We start from the raw sequence: 14,244 nt of genomic DNA, 5'->3' as shown, positions 1-14,244 counted from the left end.
CATATTTATATTTATATTTTAAGCATCTTGATAGTGTGCTATTGTTGGAACTGTGAGTATAATAATGTCGACTTTAATTGCAGTCTGCAGCCGCATTCGCCTCTAAAAATATTTAAATCATTCATCATGTTAAATCGGTCTTTCTGGCAGCCGCACCTGTATTGTTCAAGAAGGAGCTGGAAAGTCAAGAGGCCACTGAAGGAGGTGAAGCATCATTGTCCTGTGAGACATCCAGCCCTGATTGCAAGGTGACCTGGCGCAGGGGCTCAACAGTACTCACCCATGGACAGAAGTACTCCATGGAGCAGAAAGCTACCACGCACATCCTCGTTATACACAAACTGGTCATGGAGGACTGTGGAGAGTATACCTGTGATACAGGTGACAAGAAAACCACTGCTACCCTGACCGTAAAAGGTAACAGCGCACATCTTTATCTGATTTATGTCTCGTCTCCTCTTGGCTTCATCCTTCCTAAAGTTGATTTTACATTCATCCATTCCATTATCACATTTGGATCGTATCATATTTTCTTGTTAGCATCCATTTGTTGTTGAATATAGCTGTGAGTTGTGAGAAGAAGCCAGAATGTGTAGCTGTAAGTTATACTGACAGTTAATATAAAGTACAGCTTATTTGAAGTATTATCACTTTCCTACCTTTTTTAAGAAATCTGACATTAGAATAGGATATGCCACTAAATCCATGTTTTTTGAGAGCAAACATGGAGTGTGGTATGATGTAAGTATAAAATTTGAGTCTTGGTTCTTCGTGGTGGCTAGACCTCCACATTGAGGCCTCCTTGAAGCTCCGCCAACATCTGATCTCCCATCATCCTCAGAGCATGTGCGCATCATCCGAGAACTCTGCGATATTACTGTGACCACTGGGCAGGATGCCGTCTTTGAGGTTGAGCTGTCACACTCAGGCGTCACCAATGGACAATGGTGGCTTGGGGACAACCTCCTTCAAAATAATGATCTGAATCAAATGAGTAGCCAGGGCAGAGTACACCGTTTGGTCCTGAAGATGGTAACCACAGATGAATCAGGGGATGTTGCCTTCGTAGTGGGAGAGGAGAAGAGTGTGGCCTGCCTCATGGTGGAGGAGAAACCCAAAGGTAAAGGAGATGATATGCTCACTAGATATTAAATTAATCCTCAAATCCATCTCCATCGACATTCAGAATGCTTCATTTGCTTCAAATGGAGCTTCACTGGCAATGTCATCATCACCATCATCCTCATTATCATCATCATCATCATCATCATCATCCCCACCCTAGTATTTAGAATGCTATCAACATGCTGACACAAATATATGATACTATTAATGATCTGAATAATGATTAATGTCTAATTTATCAAATATTAACATTATTCAGCATGTATAGTAGAACTTTGACAATATATAGTAATCAGTGCATGCATTCTTGCATGTGTCTATAGTATGTAGTTGATGAAATTATTACTACCAGGTCTTTATAGGCGGGAAGAGACTGCATTCAAATGCTACGTTTCCCATATTTACAGTGCTAATATTAGAGAAGCCGCACAGCACTGCGGCATTAGAGGGTGAGACTGTCACTCTTGCGTGCACCATCTCTGACCCCAACGCCAAAGTCACCTGGACCAGAAACAACGTGGTCATCAATGCAGGTCTCAAGTACGACCTGAAGAAGAACGCAGCCTTCCACCAGCTTCGTATCCACAACCTGGTGCCTGAGGACTCAGGATCGTACACCTGTGACACTGGAGATGAACAGTGCGATGTCACATTAACAGTGGAAGGTAAAGAACAATGTCATCTGTAAAGACAATCTTTCCTGTTGATCATTTTCAAGACGGGACCAAAATAGGATTGAAATGGACACCTGAAATATTCTTGAACTTCCACTTCCCTCAACCACACACCCAGTCTGGCATCAAATTCATGTCTAGTCCTCAAGAAACCTCAAGTGTCTGTTGCCAAGCTTGCCATCTCAGTATCTTATATCAAACTTTCCCGTTTCAAACTCTCACCAGGTGCCCCAGTGTTCTTCCAGAAAGAGCTTAAAAGCCAGGATGCCATAGAGGGTGATGATATTACCATGCAGTGTGAGTTGTCTAAGCCAGGTGTTCGTGTTGAGTGGAGGAAGGGAGGCATCGTCCTCCAGTCCAGTAAGAAGTATGATATCACTCAGAAAGGGTGCGTTCATGAGCTCAGTATACGGAATCTGGAGCCTGAAGACAGCGGCTACTACACCTGTGATGCAGGAGAACAGCTCACTACAGCTTCTTTGGCAGTGCAAGGTAGTCTTCCTTTTGTGCTGATGTATCAGTCTGGTCATTTTCTGTTTGTCTGATATGACATTATATGACATTGTAATTTTGTTTTGCCAGTCTGGTATGTTTGAGGCTCAGTGTATGCATATGTATATTTTCCACTCAACAGTGAAAGAAGTCTTCATTGTTTCTGGTCTTAAGACCACAGACGTCTTTGTTGGGGAATGGGCAACTTTCTCCTGCCAGCTGTCTGGTAGGGCACCTGGCAAGGTGCAGTGGTGGATGGATGGCACCTTGCTGGAGGACAGCCCTTTAAGTGAAATAGGGCTCAGCGAAGGTCACATCCACACACTCACGTTAAAAAACCTGGCCACAGACGACTCTGGCACTGTCACCTTCAAAGCTGGCAGTTTAACGTCAACAGCCAAGCTTTTAGTCAAAGGTATTATATTGATAGTCACTACAGACTTTCAGACCCTGCAGAATTTTATTTCTGTGTTTAAAATCTTTATAGCTTGTTTGAAATTCGGTGTTGTCTTGTTGTCACTACAGTGTGGACTTTAACCACTGGCAATATTTGTTATCATTCTGGCTGGGACAGGGGACTAAAGTGTACTTTTCTGTGGATGAAATGCATGAACTTTGAAAGGTTTGTGCAATTCCTCATGAAGAATAAAGTTGAATATATCAGAAATGATGATAACTTTCTGCAGGGGCTAAAGTTTTGCTCACGCACAGATTAATATATTATTTATATTTTGACTTTTAAGTACTTCCAGTACATCATGCATGAGCAAGATTGTTTTTCCTTTTATTAATGATAATATCAGTAGCGTCTAATGCTGTATGCTTTAATATAACTGAAACAAACAACTGGGTGCAGCATCACGAGCAAAGATTTTTTAAGACACAACAGAGCAGCAGTACCTCTGATCTAGTAGGGGAAAATATTGCTGTTCTCCTATTATTTAGAAATTGTATCTATGTGCTGTATTTTGGGCTGGTGAAATTATAAAAATATAATCACGATTATGTTTTGCACTTTTGAGTAATTCATTATTTTTATATTGTGTGTTATTTTTTATTTATATTTTTTACATAATTTTGTGGGACAGTATAGTATTTTTAATAGCACCTTCACTGTTGCGCTATTTTAGCTATAAATTGAAGTAACCTGAAATAATGTTGTCTTGAACGAATGAATTACAAAAATATTTAGAACAGTTTTGACTTTGGTGACATTGACAAGCTATAGTTTGTCACACAGATGTACCCACATCTAAAACCACAATATGGCAACTACTCAAGAACCACTTTTGTAGTTGAATGTCAATTTCAGAAATGCCTGTAATACAGGCTTGTTGTTGTACCCAGGCTGCAATTGCTCAAAAACAGAGCAATGATTTGTTTAGAGTGAAACCCTGGACTAAAATAAAAATCTATTTTGCTTGTGCGTTTTGATGTTGTTTGTGAGCACTAAGAATATATCCTATTACTATGTGACAGACAAGAAAGTGCTTTTGTCTATCTTGGCTTGGTTAATTCTTGATTAACTTTGTTGGCTTTTCTTGATTATCAGTCACTGACACCTTGGACAGTTTTTACTGGTGACTCACTTGGTTGTTGCTTCTGTTCCATTGACACTATAATTCATGCTCCTGCCTTGAGATCTTTGTGGTGGTCGTGTTGTTTTAATCTCCTGCTGAATATCTGGTCATTTGCCTAAATGACCACTTACATTAGGATTAAAGCTTATGTTCTCGTCTTCGGAATTTAATACTTGCTAGGAATGCCAGCAGAAAACTCGTAAAGTTTCAAAAAAGCCTAAAGCATGATCGTGATTATGATGATTGCTTTAACTATGCAGCCCTAGACGTATGTATCCCCTGGTTCTTATTTGATGAATGAATGCATTCATTGAAGAAGAAAGATAAATTGGCTTTGATGATGTTAAAGTTTGATCACGGTATTATTGTTGAGAGTATAATGAAATGTTGAATAAAGAAAGTGCTGCTCCACCCATCCAATAGAGGCCGGCTGCTGTCAAATGCTCTTGTTCCATTCTCCCCGACTGTTCCATCATACTCTCCACCTGCCCCTAACCCTCCAGCACTAAAACTTCTAACTCTCCTACACCTACCATGAGTTTGGCATTTCAGTCCACGTATCACCCCCTGATGAACGTGACTGTTGGACTTTTTGACCCCCCCTGATGATAATTCATCTGTCCAAAAAGCGTTTTAAAAGAAGCAACTGGACTTGTTGAGTTTTGAGAAGACATTTCACCACTCATCCGAGTAGCTTCTTCAGTCCTAAGGGACTGATAATTAATCTGATTTAATGAGGACATATACTGTCCATTTAGATACTGCACCATGCCACATTTGCACCGCACCATTTTTACCTTGCAGTGCGCATAAAAACCCATTACTATCTCTCCCAATAGGACACAACATGCTCTTGGGGGTTACAAAGCCCATTAGTCATTCGGCATGTCCTGCTCATATCCTTGCATTTCATGGCCGCACCCTGAATCTATGACCCCCCCCCTCCTGATCCCAACCTCAGATCCCACAGTTGAAGTGGTGAGTGAGATGGAGGACCTTCGGGTGCTTGAAAACCAACCGGCCGAGTTCATCTGCCAGTATTCAAGGCCAGTCAAGGCTCAGTGGAAGAAAGACGGGCAGCCTTTGCAGCCTGATGGCCGAAGGGTGGTAGTGGAGCAGGACTGGAATGTGGCTCGCTTGTACATTAGCCGTGTGTCCGCTGAGGACAGGGGCACATACTCCTGTGAGGCAGATGGCACCTGTGTGGTCGCTTCACTTCATGTGGAAGGTGAGCTTCCCTCCACATGGAAATGGCACCTGGCTTCAGGGAATCTCTCCTGGTCCCTGACACAAAAACAAATAAACAGTTTTTTTTTCTCACCAAATAACTTTCCATCATTGAAAAAACTTATTTTTTTATAAATATTTTCCAATCGTGCTTTCTTTGGTTCTTCTTTTTTGCCCTTTGCTTTCTCCAGATAAACCCATTACCATCGTCCAGGGCCTGGAGAATATGGAAACCTTCGATGGAGGTGAAGCGCTGTTTGAATGTGCCCTCTCTCGCCCAGAGAACAAAGACTGCTGTTGGCTTCTTGATGGGAAACCAGTGAAAGAATCACCTAATGCTGAGATAGTGTCATTTGAGAGTGGTCGTCGCCACCTGCTCCTGCTGAAAGACTTGCATACTAAGGACAGTTGCACAGTGACCTTTAAAGCTGGCACAGCTTCCACGTCTGCCCAGCTCTCTGTGAAAGGTGAGTCATCCAGATTAATTAATTATTCATCCCATATTTTGTGTTCCTGTGTGATAAACTTCCATTGCTAACGTGTCATTTGGGGGATTTTCTTATTTCTGTTACAAGGCTGGCAACTGGACATCGTGAAGGGTTTGGAGGACAAAGTGGCTGCAGTGGGAGAAAAGGTTGAGTTTTGCGTTGAGCTGACTGAGCCTGTCCCTGTAGCAGAAGTGACCTGGTATACTAATGGAGTTGAGCTGAAGCCCAGTGACCTCTGGGGTATGAGGGCTGATGGCTGCTCTTATCGCCTTGTCCTGAGGCAGGCACCTCTTTTGCCCCAGCAGGAAATTACATTTGCGGCAAGAGATGCTCTCTCTTTGGCCAAGCTCACCATCATCAGTAAGTATGGTGGTAGCTTTTATAACCATCTCTTCACCTACTTATTTATTCCCATTTTAGAGGTGTAGCGATGGGGTGATAGTCTTGATACTAGAGAGAACAGATTACCACTGATATATATTTCATTACTGTCCATTGCTCTTCGTTCTTTTCTTCCCAACAGCTGTACCAGATCCTCCAGAGGACCCAGAGGTCCTCAGTAAGACTCAACAATCCGTCACTCTCTCTTGGTTCACTCCTCTTCATGATGGAGGCAGTCCCATTCTGGGCTACAGGGTGGAGATGAGGCTGGTGGACAGTGCCCTCTGGCTTCCATGTCACTCTGAGCCTGTGTGTAACACAGAATTTGTGGCTGAAAATCTCACCCCAGGCGGTGGCTACAGATTTAGAGTAGCAGCCATCAACAGAGCTGGGACTGGGGAGCCTGTTGAGCTTCCTCTGACTGTGCAGCTTGGTGAGTGAATGTGCGCTTTAGTCCATTAAATGGTGATTTGTTAGTTTGCTGGTTTCTTTTGATTACTGGATTAATTACTATGTCATTTGGAGATATGAGATCAAGCTTTGCAGAATTGCAGGTTGTAATTGTAAAAGCAAAGTAAAGGAATTTAGATGTTTTCTAAACTTTTCTAAACTGGTCTATGTATTTCTTGTCTCATTGTAACACAGAGGTGCCTGCACAGCCATTCATTTGCCCAGGTAAGGCACTGTGTATTTCTTCAACTTCTACATTAGTTAAACAACCCTACACCCACAGAGAAGTGTGTGTAGGGCTTTAGAAAAGTCCATCATACTAAGCTGGAAAAGGTTTAATTGTTAGGCTCGAGCGCTAGTAAGCAAGTGCTGTGCACTGTGGACCCTAACAGTAACTTCATTGTGGTTATGTGTTTAGATACAAAACAGGAAGCGGTTGAGACATTTGGACAGCCCAGTCTGCCTCCTGAAGCTGCAGAAGAAGGTGACCTCCATGAGCTGTGGGAAGCATCAGCAAAGAAACGGCGCATGAGTCGAGAGCCCACTCTCGACTCCATCACTGAACAGCCTGAGGAGGACGGTAAAGGTCTTAAGAAAAAATCCGAACAGAAGGAGCTTACGTCAGAGAAAGTGGAAATAAAAACAGTTGAAAAGCAGCAGACCAGTGTGTCTAAGAAGCAGACAGAATCCAACTTGGTAACCAGCTCTGAGGATGAAACTGTTTCTGGGGGTCCAACACTTGTGTCCTACCTCAAAAAGAGCAGCAAGACTGCTGTCACTGCGACCAATGAGTCAGAGACTCTGACTGCTGAGAGGTTCTTTGCACATTTCCAGAAGGTTGAGGAGACAACAGTGCAGAAGACCGAGGTGAAAACAACCACAATTCAGCAAACACATGAAAAACTGGTGTCTTCAGAAGAGACTGGTACCATGGAGATCAGTAAAGAGGATGAGCCGGAGCTCAGAGATGCTGCCATTAAAATTCAAGCTGCCTTCAAGGGGTACAAGGCTCGCAAGGACATGCGTCCGGTCTTTAAAGACGTCTTCAAAGACCAGACGAAAGAACCTAATGGCACCATACATCTTGAATGTGTCACTGAGGGTAAACCTGACAAAGTGCGCTGGATGAAAGATGGCGAACTACTGACAGATGGCAAGCATCATCATATTGACATCTACAATGATGGTACCTGCTCTCTAGTCATTACTGCCATCACCACCAAGGACACAGGGGTTTACACTTGTGAGGTGACCAACAAGTTTGGAGTATCCTCCCATAGTGGAAAAGTGACCGTAGGAACAGTGAGAGAATCATCAGGGCGGCGTCCACTGACTGTGGGCTACAGTGCAGACAGTGAGCCCGAGAGCTCCTCTGGTAGCGAGATGGATGACTCACTGAGGCAGGCAAGCAGACGCCTCAGGCGTCTGTGGCGCACTCGTCTGCCACCAGATGTTGAGGAGGAAACATTTTTGAGTGCAGATGAAGGAGACTTCCGTCCCCCAGATCCCCACACGTACCGCGAGGATGAAAATTACATCTACATTCGATTTGATTCACGGATGGAGGCTGAGGTTGCCTCTAAGAGGTTCCAGGAGATGTTTACAGTCCATGGGATCCCTGTGGAAACCACCATTTTATCAGCAGGGCCTTTCAAAGTGGAGCTGCGTATCAGAAAGACAGGCTACGCAGAAGATGGCACACAGACCCCTACACAAGATAAACCAGGTTCCTCTTTCATGACTGGAGCAGCAGGTAAGGAATACATGGGAGTGGACTATTCTCTGTTACGATAGAAACTTTTTAGATATGTTCCACATTTTCAATATGGTTTTGCTTTCTTTTTTAATGTTTAGATTAATTCATCAGCATTTTGCTTATTTTTTAGTTTTGCACTGCTCAGTCTTCTTGATCAGAGCTACAAAGTCAGCAATGTTCTAGATTTATTATCCAGTCCAGTTTTGATGGTTGTGGATTGGCAAATCGCCACCCCCTCCCACGGTTCGCTGGTATAAGGATGGCAAACTTCTGGAGGAGAATGACCATTACATGATCAATGAAGACCAGGAAGGCTGCCACCAACTCATCATAACCTCTGTATTGCCCACTGACATGGGTGTCTATCGCTGCACGGCGGAAAACAGCGGTGGCATTGCAGCCACTAAAGCTGAACTTAGAGTTGACAGTAAGTGGATAAACATTACATGTACGAACATATATGTTGTTTTCCCAAATGCCTTCACTTGAATAATCTATATAATATTCATACTAGCGAATCCAGACCTAAACTATCTAACGCTGTATGCAAATCCTTTCCATTAGTGTCTTGCAGCTCAGATTATGACACAGCTGCTGATGCCACTGAGACATCTTCCTATGTCAGTGCCAAGGGTTATATGTCCAGGTGAATTTCCTTTAAACAGTGTTTCAAATATATTGATGAATACATTTCACATTCACGTAATCTTGACAGATGACTGAATACTGAAGTCCTGCTGTGCTCTTCTAAAACAGGGAAACCGAGACCTTTGAGTCTGTCGCAGAAGATGATCAGCTACCACAGGTTGTGGAGGAGCTTCATGATCTTCATGTCAGTCCAGGTTCACCTATGGCCAAGATGCAGCTGAAAGTGAAGGGTCAGTTCTTAATCAGTATCTTAATTTTGAGGTAACATTGAGTTATGAATGAGGTTTCTAAAATATCTGCTCTCTTCCAGGTTTCCCCAAACCCAGAGTGTACTGGTTCAAAGATAGCCACCCTCTCCGACCTTCAGAAAGGATTCTGTTGTCAGCAGAGAGTGACGTTCATGCCGTGGAGATCCTGGAGGTGAAAAAGGACGACATGGGAGAATACTCTGCTTACATCAGCAATGCAGCCGGATCTGCCTACTCCTCCGCCCGGCTGATAGTGCTGAGTATGTATTCAAATATATCTCATACAAAAACAGGAGATATGTGTTTTTATGACTGAAATGCATTCAGCTGTAGTAACAACTGCATTGTGTAACAGGACCAGGGGAGAGGATGCCACAAGATAAAAGAGGTAATTTGACCTATAACATTGCATCAGCACAGGTATTTCAGTAGAGTACTGTATAAACATTGTGTATGTATGCTCTTTTTTAACACTGTATTTTCACAGACTCCAAGGAGCCCCTGGTACCACCGCGCTTCCTTGAGAGGTTTAGCAACAGGAAGGTGAAACAAGGAGCAAGCATCACTCTGTCTGTCAAAGTAGAAGGTTTGTTTTGTAAAAAAAAAAATAAAAAAAAAAAAAATTTTAAACTGAATAACCAAATGTTTTAGTCTTCCCAGGTTGTCCAACATGCAGCATTACATTGCCTTCACACCATTTTACTCTTTCAGGGTCTCCTACACCTATGGTCTCCTGGCTGAAGGAGGAATCGCTGCAGGATGTCCTGTGGATCAAGCCTGATACGAAGGGATACAAAATAGCAAGTTCTGGGCGCCAGCACAGCCTCATTTTGATGGATGTAGGCAGGGAGTACACAGGAGCCTACACCTGCATTGCCACAAACAGAGCAGGCCAGTCCATCTGCACCGCCCACCTCGAGGTGGATGACAGTAAGCAAAACAAAGCCATGCTGGCTGGCACCTTATAGTAAAATGATATGGTTAATGAGTGCATCAGAAAATTAGAAAACGCTGAGTAGAGTTTGTCTCTGTATATAACTGTATGTACGTTCCCCCTGCTCTATACAGTACTACAGACAAAGAAAGAGACCAAAGCCTCAGAGTAAGTTTTTCTTTGCAGTATCTGAATCGTATATAAAGTTTTAGGTACAAACAAGTCCATGAGAATAAAATGCAGCCTTGTATCTTCCTCAGGGTTCTTGGGATTTCAGTCAGTCCTCCAGAAGATGAAGCTAGTAGAGGGAATGGTAAGTCATGTCACCTAAACCCTGCCATACTGCATTGCTTGTTATTCATAATACATGCGATATATAATGTTCTTTCCTTTCTGTGCACACATTAAGAGGGTAAAATACCTTACCTAGGTGAAGTAGGTACAGAGGAATTCCTCATGAAACTCACCTCTCAGATCACTGAAATGGTATCAGCCAAAATCACCCAAGGTAAGTGTATGCTGTGGACTAGTCCTTCTACGCGGTTAAATGTTCAGGTGTTTTAAAAACTTACTAGTTCACTGTGCATTCTACAAGAAGTATTGAGCAATGTCATAATGAGCCTGGGGGCATCCAGAAGGGAAGTACTCGGGATTAGTTTCACCCAAGATAAAACAATGACTTTGTTAGCATTTGACTGCAACTTGCTCACTCAAAGTGCATCAGTGACAAAGTATCGTTGTTGAATATATCGTTTTAGCTTTGTTACATTAGGTAGATCATCAAATTAAACCACTGAGAACGTGGCCAAAATACCTGAGAAACGTTCTAAACTAGCCTGATGTGAATGTTTGACACTTTACTTGCATGCACAACTAATATCCAACTCTGGTGTTAAGGTGCAATGAAAATCAAGTCATTTGGTGTTTTATTAATGTGTAATTGTGTTTTCACCATCGATGCATCAGCCAAACTGACCGAATAATATACTCTGAAGAGATAGTCAACAAAGACTATTGATCCCAAAAGGTTTTCATTCTAGCCGAATATTATACCAGATGATTGGCTGTTCAACCACAGGGGGAACTGTTTGTCACCTGTGTGGAATAAAAATCTGCAGGTTGCCTATCTCTGTTGTCCCAGCTATGACTGCCTTTGCTAATGCTAAACAATACAGCACGTATAACATGCTTTTTAATCTTTTGTTAAATATTAGTCAGGTTTGACTAAACTTCATGCTGGATATTCAACAACTGTGAAAGTGTTTTTCAATCTCATTGCTTAATTACCTAAATTCTCAAATTAAATATCACTTTCCAATCAATCTGAAGTTGATCCCAAACCTTACAGTGTTCTGCCTCTGTGTTTAGTGCTTCCTATTTGGCATGCTTTGTTCTATCCATGCATATATGACTTAAAACATCTCATTGCTTCATACAGACACCATTTCTTAACCACTTTTACACCCATCGTCAATTTACCAGTCCCTCCAATTAAATGCTCATCCAATCATTAATTTGTTATTCAGACAATTTACAGAATCACGAAGTGCTCCAGTGGATGAAATCTTGGCCCAAAACTACCAGTATGTATCCCAAGTGCATCAGCATCACAGTTTATATACTTTTTCTATTTAGATGTAATAAGCTCAGGTCACCCTTTACATACAGGAATATAACTATTTCATTATTAAACGCATTCACAGTTTCCTCTATTTCTTTTCATCCTGTCACTTCCACTTTACACATCCTCACTCAACATCAGCGGGTGTTCCCCTTTCTTTTCAGAAGGGTTTACAAAAATGATTTTGCACTGACTTAACAGCTGGAATACATGCTCACCGACAGACATGTATGTGGGCAACCCAGATGATGCTATCTGTACTCGCATGTTATTGTGATACTAACACAGTAGTAATGCATAGAACAGCATTAGGATGAAATGACTGTTGTAGATATTTATTTATTTATTTATATCGCACAACATACTTTTCGTTGTCCTACAATCATAAATGATGTGAAGCAGTGATGATGATGTTACCAAGTAAATGCAAAACCAGTAGACGCCATTGCTGCTGTTGCTTGAGTGTGAATTCAAGATGTCAGTTTCTGCCTCAGCCAAGCTTTTGAGTTAATACTAATAACTGCTACATAACTTTACTCTAAAAACTGATGTATTTTCAGTAGCCACAAAAGTTGAAAAAGGATAAATTGCACATTAATGGCTCACAGTTCATCACGTGATTTACCGTCTTCCTCTGACTGCCTCCTTCATCAATGCCACCCCAGCGTCATTACGCGTACCAGGTGTTGACAGCGACGATGAGACCAAGACGCCGTCTCCTTCGCCTCATCACGGCCGCTCACGTCCGCCCTCCCTCATTGCTGACTCCTCCTCTGAGTCTGATGAAGGGGATGCTCGGGGAGAGGTGAGAAATACGAAGATTGTTCATTTTGTTGTGGTTATGAATTAATCCCTTTATGGGGAAACCGCTCCCTAAAATAAGGCTTCATCAGATTAAGCAGCAATGCAGTAGAATATTCAGAAAGGATATTTTGTGACTACTCCTTTAGTTATTTGTATGTTGACTTTACAGCACAGTAAGTACAGTAGCTGTAGTGTGACTTAAATTAAAGCTAAAGATACCATGTACAGATTCTGACAGATTTCATTAACATGTATTTGAGTTAACATTTATTCTGAACAGAACAGCATTTCTGAAATAAGTATTTATTCCTCAAACCTCTCCACTGATGATCTGTTTATGAAGACACACACACGATAGATTAAGAATCTGGCATTGATTTGCACTGAATTTTGATTCGAGAAATTAGGACAAATCTTGCCAAGTGCAACTTCCTAATACACACTAAGTAAAGTAGGAATGGAGACGGCCTGTGCCCAAATAAATAATAAAATTACACCAATATGTCATTGTTTTTTAGATGTTTGACATCTATGTGGCCACAGCTGACTACAACCCCATCGTGCCTAGCAAGGATTCCATCTCTCTAAAGGAAGGACAGTATGTTGAGGTTTTGGACTCGGCTCACCCGCTCAAGTGGTTAGTCCGGACCAAACCCACCAAAACGACACCATCTCGACAAGGCTGGGTTTCACCTGCCTACCTAGACAAAAAACTCAAAGTATGTCCGAAGATCAGTTGATTTTCCAATGCAAATTGCAAACTTTTTTTTATCAGCAGCAGTTAATTCCCTTGTTACCTATTTAAAACGTCACAGCTCTCTGCTGATACGGCTGAGCTTCCAGAAACGAGCGTGGAGACGGTGTCTGAAGGAGAATACAAGAAAAAATTATGGTAAGTAAAGCAAGTCACCGAACAAACTGTGCAACAACGGGACGTATCGTAACCAGATGTTTATTTGATATCTGCAGCCAGTTGATCCAGGAGTTGACAAATGGAGAATCAGAGTTTGTCAAGGAGACAGATTTCTTTACTTCACATCACCTGAAGCACGCAGACAGCCCTGATGCACCGCCTGACGTCACAAGCCAGAAGGACGCCATCTTTAGAAACATTGATGACATCAAGTCTTTCCATAGCAAGTGAGCTCGCTTCTGAATTTCTACTCATTGTCATAACTGTTGTTAGTATTTTGCATCATTACCCAGAGAACCATTTGCATTCTCTTTTCATTTCCCTCCACAATTTTGGTTATAGGGCATTCCTCCCGAAGCTGAGTGACTGTGACACGGATGATGATGTTGCCATGTGTTTCCTGAAGAACAAGGAGGGCTTTGAAAAGTACCTGCAGTATCTTGTAGGTCAGAGTCTGGCTGAATCTGCTGTGAGTGACAAGACTGTCCACCACTTCTTCAAGGTAATTTCACAACTATTTTGCAATATAATGTATTAGGCACCAAAAAAGTAATTCTACTCATAATAATAATAATTGTAATACATTTAACTTATTGACAACCTTCAAACAAGTTTCAACAGCAATGCATAAAACATCCCAAGTAGAATAAAAGCTTATTTCAAATTATATTGAAATGAAATAAAGGAAAAACTGGTTTAAAAAATGTGTTTTGAGTCCGGATTTAAAGGTTGTCAGAGAGCCTGTGTTTTGGATGCCAGGCAGAACACAGCTGAGCATCTGAAAGCCTTGATGAAACCCATGATGAAGTCAGGCAGGTGTAACAGGGTGAATGTCCTGAGAAGGATCTGAGAGTTCTGGAGGGTGCGTATAATTCGAGAAGGTCAGACAGATATGGTGGAGCT

At 42.0% G+C, this 14,244-nt stretch overlaps 1 protein-coding gene across 1 annotated transcript in view; it reads left to right on the top strand.

The window, feature by feature from the left end:
• The window catches only part of obscnb (obscurin, cytoskeletal calmodulin and titin-interacting RhoGEF b), a 52,397-nt gene that overhangs the window by 32,073 nt on the left and 6,080 nt on the right, over positions 1-14,244 (top strand). The window contains 27 exon segments of the mRNA XM_047588846.1: positions 151-417; positions 842-1,120; positions 1,533-1,790; positions 2,025-2,291; positions 2,434-2,706; positions 4,833-5,099; positions 5,290-5,565; positions 5,674-5,946; positions 6,110-6,400; positions 6,613-6,642; positions 6,836-8,170; positions 8,334-8,600; positions 8,738-8,819; positions 8,930-9,051; positions 9,132-9,329; positions 9,425-9,457; positions 9,557-9,655; positions 9,781-9,999; positions 10,138-10,171; positions 10,264-10,316; positions 10,413-10,511; positions 11,530-11,586; positions 12,290-12,429; positions 12,947-13,147; positions 13,244-13,320; positions 13,398-13,568; positions 13,684-13,843. Coding sequence (XP_047444802.1) covers positions 151-417; positions 842-1,120; positions 1,533-1,790; positions 2,025-2,291; positions 2,434-2,706; positions 4,833-5,099; positions 5,290-5,565; positions 5,674-5,946; positions 6,110-6,400; positions 6,613-6,642; positions 6,836-8,170; positions 8,334-8,600; positions 8,738-8,819; positions 8,930-9,051; positions 9,132-9,329; positions 9,425-9,457; positions 9,557-9,655; positions 9,781-9,999; positions 10,138-10,171; positions 10,264-10,316; positions 10,413-10,511; positions 11,530-11,586; positions 12,290-12,429; positions 12,947-13,147; positions 13,244-13,320; positions 13,398-13,568; positions 13,684-13,843 — 5,828 coding nt within the window.

Source organism: Mugil cephalus, chromosome 7 (genome assembly GCF_022458985.1).
Source record: "Mugil cephalus isolate CIBA_MC_2020 chromosome 7, CIBA_Mcephalus_1.1, whole genome shotgun sequence".
NCBI classification, from domain to species: Eukaryota; Metazoa; Chordata; class Actinopteri; order Mugiliformes; family Mugilidae; genus Mugil; species Mugil cephalus.
The sequence above is the reverse complement of the archived record's forward strand: the minus strand, read 5'-3'. Positions and strand labels throughout refer to the sequence as shown.